At 38.2% G+C, this 10,275-nt stretch overlaps 1 protein-coding gene across 4 annotated transcripts; it reads right to left on the reverse strand.

Annotated features, from left to right (window-relative positions):
* Positions 1-704: 704 nt before the first annotated feature.
* Positions 705-9,644, reverse strand: LOC147391400 (eukaryotic translation initiation factor 4G-like). Of its 4 annotated transcripts, XM_086459343.1 has the most exons (10): positions 9,528-9,644; positions 8,964-9,150; positions 8,750-8,868; positions 8,450-8,578; positions 8,198-8,265; positions 8,041-8,097; positions 5,522-6,802; positions 2,273-5,439; positions 1,281-1,475; positions 705-1,175 (listed from the first exon to the last, which is right to left on the reverse strand). In XM_086459343.1, exons 2-10 carry the CDS (start codon positions 9,134-9,136, stop codon positions 845-847), a joined length of 5,520 nt encoding a protein of 1,839 aa, XP_086315469.1. In that variant the 5' UTR covers positions 9,137-9,150; positions 9,528-9,644; the 3' UTR covers positions 705-844. The 4 variants fall into 4 exon arrangements, with proteins under 4 accessions (XP_086315469.1, XP_086315470.1, XP_086315468.1 ...); XM_086459344.1 differs by lacking the exon at positions 9,528-9,644 and having other exon boundaries at positions 8,450-8,563; positions 8,964-9,489; XM_086459342.1 differs by lacking the exon at positions 9,528-9,644 and having other exon boundaries at positions 8,964-9,489.
* Between the last annotated feature and the right edge of the window lie 631 nt (positions 9,645-10,275).

Here is a 10,275-nt window from a genome sequence, read left to right on the forward strand (position 1 = left end):
TTCCAGGACTAGATCCAATTATTGGGATGTGGGATTCGCTAAACGAATCATGTTTCTCCATTCAATTCTATTCAGAGCCATGTATGATTATAATTCTTGTTAAGAGGTGGTGGCTTTTTTGCACCTGCCAACCTGACCAGTATTACAAAATTTGGCGAATTTTTCCATGATTTTGGAAAAATTCTCTGAATAAGGGACCATGCCAATTAATTTCACCCTCCCCTTCTAGATTTTTTCTTCTTCATCCTTCAAACTCAAGAAGGGCATAGGATAGGATTTTTAAGGAGGTTGAAGTTGATGGATTTTCGGAAAGAAACCTTAAAAAAATAGAGCTGATTTCGACAACCCAACTTTTACTTAATTACACCCGAATTATTCCCTATCCAGCCATAGATGAAGAGACTCAATTTGTATGGGTCTTAGTTCTAAGGGTTTTTCAAGGTTAGAACTTTGCCTGTGGTAGAGTTTCAGACCTTAGAACGCCAAGACATTAAGATTGGTCTGAGATCGAACCCGCAGCATTGAATGTTTCACAATGTCTCAGTCGAGACAATCTCAACTTTTGTCTTCTTGATTGATACATTACCTTGATAAAAGATTTTAAAACTGGTTTTCAGCATGCTCCATTGAACCTTAGCAATTGCAGTGAACAATTAAAAATATAACAGAAGAAAAAAAGATAAACCCAATATATAAGAGAACCATTGATCAAAAAATATATATAATATATATCATATATATATATATAAGAGAACCTCAATAATAAATAAATATTTCCACATATGAAAGTATACCCTAAAAGCACTAGAATTTTTCTTACTAAATACAATGACCATCAAGTCCTTTAAATAAATGCCTCCAACTTCCTCGATCTGGAGGCGTCTGGAGGCCGAAAATCCTCCAACCGAAGATTGGAGCTACTACGGATCTCATTCAAGACGGACTCTCCATTTTCTGATCTTATGATCTCAAAGATGCTTCCAAGAACATCTGATGCGAACCCGATTTGTTTTAGGCGTCCCGGCTCCTCTCCTCCTTCACGTATTAACAACCCGATCTCTCTCAAGGTAACAACATTTTCTAAGATGATTTTGGCAAGGATACGACCGAGAAACTCAGTTGCTTTCGGGGCATCATTCACAGCATCCTCCAAGGTGGCCAAAACAGATTCAATCCTGACAAATAAAAAAATGCAAACAAGCTGAGTTCCAAGCTTAAAAAGAAAGAACTCTAGTTTTATTTTGTTATTCTCTCTAGTAGATGTAGGCGTAGTTTCTTACCCTTTGATGAGCTGAACTTGACTTAGCAAGCTATCTTGAGACTTGGTGAGGTTGATGAGAAGCTTTGCTAGAAGATCTCTGTCCATGTCCTTTCTCTCAAAAGAGTCTGTGACCCATATAGATATCATAGATGGATAGAAACTGGGGGAGTTCAAGTCTTTGATGCATAAAACAACTTCTTGCTCATCTTGGGCACTGAAATACAGAACAGTATTTCTTTTTAACATGTAAACCATCACATTAAGACTATAGAAATTCAATCTACTACTAAATATATTGATTTATGCTCGATATTAATACAAAATACGACGCCACAATAAAGGTAGGGTTCCTAGTAAAAGACCCAAGGAAGATAATCAAAATAATAAACATACCAAATCATAGCACACTACCAATAAAGAAATCTACTAATTTTCTCGTGGTGAAGAGCTTTTTCTACAAATAAGAAAAATTATTATTCAAGAAAAAAATGGAAATTACAAAGGATCAGGGAAGATGATCAATTATGTATTGTTCATTACAACTTTGCAAAGCTGCACGTATGAATTGCCTTATTTGAACATATTCACTAACATATGGTTCAAAACTAGATCCGGGAGCTATGAACAGAGATTAAAAGATATAAACAAGAAATTATCTTCAAATTAGTCATAACGAAATAAAATAAAGTATTCAATACTATCAAGTAGTTCTAGGAAGCACAAGTGAAATACAATCATGAAGGACAAAACAATAACAAATAGGAGATTTAAGTGGAGCATCAAAATGAGAAAAACAGGAGAGTTGTGTGTTTGTTAGTGGACTTAAGAGGAAGAAGACAAATTCATACACATTAAAGAAAAAGCTATAGGGAGAAATTGATGAGCTATAATTTTCCTAGGTGCAATCAAATTACATATTAGTGCAACTAAGAAGTTCTTTGAAGATAACTGTGTAAAAGCAAACTTAAAATTAGGTAAAATAATCCAAAAATACACAAGATAATAAGATACCTGTAGTATTCTCTAATTGCTGCTACAGACTTGTCTCGCAGACGTTCTTCAGGCCACACTTTCTCCGAAGCAACATTATGCGCAAGTGCAACGGTAGAAGATCCCTGCACACGTGTGGTAGGTGAGACAGTCGTGGATCTATCAAATGGACGATTAGTGCTCCTTAAGTCCTGGTTCCCAAAATGAGAGTTTGATGGTCCTGGTTCCTCTCTTGAATTATTAGGTATCCAATCCGATGTAGAATTGTAACCATTTGGGCCGGTTGGAAGTCTTCTCGAGTCTCCAGGACTAGGAGACATTTCAACCAACGGAACACCCGACATCAGTGGTGGTCCCTTAATTGACATCCCCCTCGCTAGACCACCTTGGGGACCAAGGGTAATGGAATCATTATCGACAGGCCTTTGTGACAATGGAACCGACAGTGTTCTGCTTTCGTATCGATGTCTGTCATCCAAACGAACATCTTGCACAGGCGCATATCCACGAACTTGTGGTAACCCACGGAGACCACCCATTTGGGCATTTGTTGAAGAAAATACGTTTGACCCTCGAGGGCTGAAATCCATAGGTTGCCCCCTTCTTACCGAAGAATTAACGATTGGACCACGAGCCAGCCTAGTTGCTTGTGCTTGCCGTTCTTGAGCTGCATCTCTGTGCACTTCGTCGATTTTTTTCGGACCTTCAACTTTTCTCCTTTGTTGCCACTTATTCTTTCTAAGATCAATCGAATCTCTCAACATGAATCTCACCCTAGTAGATAGTTTCGTATTGTTTGACATCCTTGACATGTTGTCAAAATATCCATCCATATGTTCCTTGGCCTTCGGATGGTCTATCAGCTCTCCTATTGTGCTCATTAGCTTGCATAAGGCTTCAACATCTTCCTCATCGGGATTCTCATATTGACCTAACAACTTATTGATGCATCCATGCATGATTCTCTCAGTCAACATCTTCTTCTTGTACAACTCACCGATCAATCTAATATTTCCCAACATCCTTCTCCGTGCCTTGATCTTCTTCTCCTCTGTTTCAGACTTTTTAATCTCATCCTCCTCAATTCTATTAGCTTCAGCTTCCTCTATTTCCCCTCTCTCAAATTCCTCCTGACACTTGTTCAGAAGAACAATCTTAAAGGTGATCTTCTTGTCTCCGTCATTAAAATCAGGTAACTCGGCGGCAAGATGGGAACAGAAATTTGCATACATTTCACAGAAAGTTGGTTCTGTGAGAGCTTTATCGAAAATCTGTGAGATGACACCCGTGAGCGTCATAACATTGTCAATTTTAACCTCTTTGACTTGATCAAAAAGTTTGTCGAAGTTCTGGGGAGTTAATTTGTTGAGGATAGCTTTCAACTTCCTTTGCTTGGCCTCTTCTTCGTCAGACACTTTACCCCTCTCGTACTTCTTCTCAGCCTTGTGCATTACAAGCAAATGAGACTGAGGAGAAGGAATCAAACCTTTCTGGAAACCCGTAGCACGCTGCCACCTATCAGCATCAGACCCATTTCGTTGTATCCCTCCTTGAGATGTAAGAGACTGCATCGGCCCGGATAGAATCCCACCTCCATAAATTCCAGATGGTGGTCCACGTGTATTCCTTAAAATACCATGATTGCCTCCTTGCCCTGGTCGAAAACCCACAACAGCGCCTCCATGACCATGACCACCAACATCCATGCGTGGGTCCCATCCTGAAGCAAAAACACCAGATGATTTGCTCCACTTGTCCTCATCCACCATACCACTCACACGACGGTCAAGCCGAGGTCCCGCACTTGGCCTATTATCTATATTTCTTCCGACATTTGGATAGGATTCATTATCAATAAGATGCGGCATACCTATTGGAAAAATCATAAGGGCACCCGCTATATCTGATCCAACCCTAAAACTCTCAGGAAGGTCAGTACAGCGCTCAGCCAACGTCAGTAGAAAATCTCTAGAGTACTTGTTTCTGCCTGAAATTTCGCTTCCACCTTCATCAAGATTATCTGAAGTTTTCAGTTCGGGAGTAGAGCCATCTGCAGCGACTTCCCAATCATCTGGCTCAGTCTTAATTTGCTCATCTTCCTCACTTGCTACAACAACCTTCTCAGCGTCATCTCCAATTGCCTGCTTAACATCGACACTCGAAGAGCTGTCTATATTCTCGAAAGAAACGACAACATCTTGTTTTTCCTCGGGACCCTTGTACGCCATATAAAGATCAGAAGTTGATCCAGCTGCATCTGCTGCCTTAAGTATATCTTTTCTCTTTTTCTTCCCCACTTTGGCATTGGTGCTCTTCACCTTATATATTTCTAAAGTGGGCTTATCCTTGGAACCTGAGATACCACCCTTCCCTTCAAGTTTCCAACTAGTTTCTGAAGAAACGGGAGAAGGAAGAGGAGCTGAGTCTTGATGTGGCAAACTAGATTCCAATACAGAAGCATCTTGACCATCAGTCTGTTCATTTCCATCCATAGAGGTGTCCACAGTTGACAATGAAACAACACTAGAAGAGGTGGTTTCAGCATCAATGGAATCAACTGAGCGACAACCCATTGCTTCATTTGTTTCCTGTTCAGTTTCCATGGAACCAGGAACACTACCAACAGTCATTTCCTTGACAATAGAGTCCTGTTGAATTTGTTTGTTTCCTTCCAAAGATTTCAAAGAAATAGACCCCAAATGGATTTCAGAATCGCTACCCTCTTGAAAAGACCCTTCAGATAGGTCAATTTTCCCTTGTTCTACTGTTTCCATAATTTCTTGTTTCGGTTGAACCTCCGGTAGACAAGCAGTGTCCAAATTATCAGAAACAGCTTCCACTAATTCAATATCAGATTTGTTTAAGGGTCCACATGTGGATATCGCCCCAATTTGCGAGCTCCTGCTCTCCACTTCAGAAGCATCAGGATCCACACAATTATCAGGTAATGGTTTCCCAACAGACTCCAATACACCTCCACATGATTCTGATGAAGAACTAACTGCTTCACTTTCTACAACTTCAGAATTTCCATCTTTCACAGAACTACTATGTTCCGAAACCTGAGAAGGCAAGCTTGAGATAGACATGGATGACCCAACCATCTTCTCAGGGTGTTTGGCAACTTCTCCAGCCATCTTCAATGAAGATGGTGACTTTGACCTACCTCCAGAATCAGAGGTAGCTTCCTGCTTCACAACCATGTCTACAAGTTATTGATAGAAAACTTGAAACTGAGGGAAAAAATGACTAGTGCACAGCACATGATACCTGTTGTAGATCTTTTCTGCTCGGCTTCTTCTGATGCTCCTTCAGTGAATCTGATCTTCTAATATTGTCCCTCCTTTTTCCATCAGCGTTGTTCACAACTGATGCAGATTCCTCGGAAGGAACAGCAGGAGCAGCGGATGAAACAGAATGTTTATCCATGAGAGACAATGAAATAGAACCTGATGATTCAGAAACAGATTTTGAAAGCTGAAAAGTTTTTTCAGAACCAATCTCGCTGTCCTTTTGGGGATGAAATATTCTAGCTTCTTGAGGTGGCCTTAATAATTTAGGTGAGTCTCCCTTGCTAGCAACAGGTGCGCTAACTGTAACTGTCGATGACCCAACCTTTTCACCATCAGCAACCCCATGCATCGGTGGCCCAGACTTAGTAACTTGTAAGGGATTAAGAGTAGAAGGATTCATAACTGACAGATTTTGTGGACCGTGGCTAACAGAATAGTTATATCTCGGTGGTTGAGGATTGGCAGTCATTTGAGTACTTGTCAAAGGAGTAGTTTGAGCTTGAAAGAATATAGGAGTTTGGTTGTAGGTACTGGGTTGTATATGGGAAAAGTAGCTGATTTGATGGGTTGGAGCATATGATTGAATGGGTTGGGATTGGGGGGTTACATTAGGATGAGACCTAGAGCCATCTGAGTACGGATCTATCCTTTTATCGAGCCTCAACTCTTCGTGAGTCTCAGGATGAGTTATCTTGACAGCTTTGCGAGGAGCACCAAATTTTGCAGCCTGTTGTTGGGTAAATTGTGAACCAATCCCAATTCCCATGTTACCCAACTGAGGTGGGGCCAGCTGATGCTGATGACCCATTTGAGGTGCAAAATTCAGATTCTGGGCCTGGGGCATCATTGCCTGTTGTAACGGATGATGAGGTGGGAGGCTCTGAACAAACATTTGGTGCTGCACTTGAGCAGCATTTCCAACGGGTAACGATATTGGCATTTGAAGTGAAGTTGATGTGATTCCCTGCGATTGAATCTGTGGGTTGGGGCCTCCATACGGTATAGGAATCTGTGGTTGAAATGGCATTGGTGGCACAGACATTCCGGTGATTGGAAGAACATGGGCCTTTTGAGTCATGGTGGTCGTGTTAGGTGCAGAAGGAATTTGAGGATGCACATCTCTTTTGGACTGGGACGGAGCATGGGATTCACCAGTGTTAGATCGGTTAATGTTACTTGCATCCTTCCTTGGTTGCTGCTGCTTAGTATTGGGAGGGATAGGCATTGTGGGCACAGCTCTAGAAGAAACATGGCGTGCCTGCATGAAAAATGAAACTCAGTTCTGAACAAAATCAGTCAAAATACAATTATTCTCGTATTAATCTGATCCGAGTATGGAGCTTGGGTTATTAAATTAAGGAATGATGGGATATTAAAAATAAAATAAAAAGTGACAATAGTCACAAGAAATGGGATTTTTTTTTGTTGTTGTTGAAAAAGTTATGTTTAAAACGTGTTTTGGACATCCAACGATTATACAATAAAAAACACAACATTTAAAAAAAAATGCATTTTTACATTTTAAACACGTTTTTTTCAACAACAAAAAAAAAAAAAAAAAACCTTCTTTATACACCTGTGATTTTTATTTTTTTCAATAGTGCGTTATTTGATCAAAAGATATAATAATGATTAGAGATTTTTAGCACCATATTCTTTCTTGCTTGTTTTTCTGGTGTAAGGTTTATACTGGTGTTTTCTTTAATGACTTTGTTGGTGGGTGGGACTGGGTTTGTACAATTGTTATGTTGTAGCTATTCTTCTTTGTATACTTGTTTCCTTTTCAGTTGGTCATCTCGACCACTTTTCAATAAAATTGTTTGCCTATCATAAATAAATAAAAAAGAAGAATTATGTGTGGAAACATGTTATCATTCATAGATATTCAATAGAATTTTTTTGCTAAAAAATATATTGAAAACTTAAAATAAATATCTAATGTGCGTACACACACAGATACCTACATATATATAACTTTTCATACATTTTTATATTTATCATTCTTCTACCCTTTTCTCCTCATTCATATCCCCTTTTTTTTCTGAAGTTTTTCCTTAATGATTTAAACCCATATTCCAACTTAGTGGCTTAGCAAAAAAAAATATATTCCAACTTAGTGACTACTTATGTGGTCACACATAATGCAGAAACTCTCAAAGATACAGGATAAATGGGTTCTAACTTGCACCAAAACAAATAGAAAATGACACCCAACGCCTTGTGCAGGATCCCATTCTCAATATTTCCTTTAAACATAAACCTTTATACATGCAGAGAAAGGTTGAGTTAAAAACAGAGCCCCAAATGGCTAATCATCTCCACTTCTCCATCTCCAATTTGTAAATGCAGCAGTGCAGTATCTTTCACCCATCAACAAATATTTCTAATATTGTGCAGTAAAATATAATATTTTTACATGAAAACAATATGATTAACAATACAACATTAAAATATGGATGGGAGGAGATGATACAACCACAACAAACAATCACAAACCTGGTCACGTTTCTGCTCATCCAAGTTTGGTGGAGCTGAGGTAGTTCGAGCAGGTATCTACAAACAAAAAGCACATAAACTTTATAAGAAAAAAAAAATCTAAACCGGGGGTAGTCCAAAGAAAAGAACTTATATGAAAAAAAAACTACGATCAAACCTGCATTCCATTCATAAAACCAGGGCTTATAGTCCCAAATTGAAGAGGGAATCCCTTAGACTCATCGCCTAAATAAACAATTGCAAACACAATCAATTATACAACGATAATAATAGTATTAAAATAAAATTTCAAGATAAGTTTACAAATAAAAATTCAGAAAAAAAACAAGAATACAACATGCAATCAAAAGTGTAAATTTTGAAAAACTAGGAGAAGAACCCTGTACACAATCCAAAGAAGGTCTCATACCCTTTATAGGTGTTGCTGGCTCAACAGGAGGCTGCTTAGATGGAGGCCTTGGAATAGGTTGAGGGCTTCTCGGAATTGATGAACTAGTTGGCTTGGCAGTAACCCCTGAGATAGATGCATTAGATGAACCTATTAAATATGAACATAGACAACTATTAAAGATGAAAAAAGGACAGAATGGGCCGTATAAATCACCAAAAAAAACAAACCCAATTCTCTAATTCAATCATGCTCTATGTTCAGAGATAATGTGACATAAAAACTAAAAATATGATTTTTTTATTTTATTTTTTTATTTACCTGGTAATGGGGGTTGTGCATGGGCACCATTCTGTACAGCACGGGCAACCGAAACATTCGACTCCAAAATCGGACTTGTAGCATTAACCCTAGGTTGTCCACTACCAGAATTCTTATACCTGAGAGAACCAAAAATACCCAAATCAAAACCCTAAATTTCGAATACCAAAAAAATAAAAATAAAAATAATTTGGAAAAACTGAGAAGTGGGTACCTTCGATTCGACGAATTAATTGAAGAAGGTGGAGGAGGGGCAGTGGAGCCTCCGCCCTTCACACCACCTCCGCTACTGTAGGAGCTCCTCTGATTACTTGAGTTTCCGGATCGACCAGGTTTTCTCGAGTATGAGGACTCGCTTCTATCACTCTTAGATTGATTGAAGGACATAAATACGATCTTCTCTGCAACAAATACAGATCCAACGATCAAACCCAAGAACCCAAACAAAATCAATTATAAAAACTAATATGGAAATCAGGATTTATAGAGAGAATTGGGAAGTGGGTTTGGTATATAAGAAGAGAATGTCGACTGGGTTTGAGAGTTTTAAGGGTTTGATCGATTCTAAAGTACTAATTGTAACTCAAGTGTGAGAGGGTGATGAAAGAGGGATTGTGATTTCAAAGAGTGAGATAGAAAGATAAAATTAGGGTTTTAAAAAACAGAGAAAGAGAATGAGAGATGGAAGATGTTGGCGGGAATCGTGACGACACATAGAGAAGAGAAGAGAGAGAGAGAGAAAGAGAGTAGTATTTTTTTTTTTAAGTTTTTAACAAACCTGCAAGACGGTCAAAAAGTAGGCTTCTGAGGAGAGATCAATGGGTTGTTTTGCTTATAAGCTTTGTTTTGTGTTAGTTTTTCTTTCTCTCTCCCTCTCTCTCTCGATTTGTATTTATATACCAATTGATATATAATAATAAAATACTAATAATAATTTGATTATTATTCAGAGTTGAAGTGAAATAGGAAAGTCCTTCAAGTTTTTGTGAATGTTTGAGATACCCTTTTATGTTTTTAAATTAATTACAAGGTATCTTGACCTTAGTCTTTTTTAATTGACTTATATAAAATGACCTAAAAGCCTTCTTATTCAATCTCAAGTAAGAGAAACCTTAATTTTTCCCTAAAAATTTAACCATCTTCACCTTCTTGGGTGAAATTTTTTATTCTTACATTCAACCTTAAGAATTAAGATTCTACCCACTTGAACATCCACAACCTAGAGGCAAGATAGGATCTTTTAGAAATAAAAAATAACAATTTTTCTAGTAGAAATATCAACAATTGTTATAAATGGTTAATCCAACATTGGATCGATAGATTGAAGATAATAGATTAAAGTAAGAGTCGTGATTGAGTGACCTTATGTTGAAACCTCACATCACACTTCTTGATGTGAAAGTGTATGGGAATCATAGATGCTTTCTTGTTTGCTTTCGTATCAAGAAGTGCAACATAGGATTCCAATTAGAGGTCACATTAACATTATTCTTAAAGTAATTAGGGCTTGGAGTTGACACATTTTT

The sequence above is a fragment of the Akebia trifoliata genome, chromosome 11, assembly GCF_017979445.1.
Source record: "Akebia trifoliata isolate Shusen 1 chromosome 11, ASM1797944v1, whole genome shotgun sequence".
NCBI classification, from domain to species: Eukaryota; Viridiplantae; Streptophyta; class Magnoliopsida; order Ranunculales; family Lardizabalaceae; genus Akebia; species Akebia trifoliata.

Excerpts from the sequence above, each read along its gene's own strand:
- LOC147391400 (XM_086459343.1), bottom strand. The coding sequence starts at position 9,136 with ATGTCCTTCAATCAATCTAAGAGTGATAGAAGCGAGTCCTCATACTCG. Across the intron at positions 5,440-5,521 it reads GCAGAAAAGATCTACAACAG|GAAGCTACCTCTGATTCTGG; the intron begins GTATCATGTGCT and ends GTTGTGAAGCAG. Across the intron at positions 1,476-2,272 it reads GCAATTAGAGAATACTACAG|TGCCCAAGATGAGCAAGAAG; the intron begins GTATCTTATTAT and ends TCTGTATTTCAG.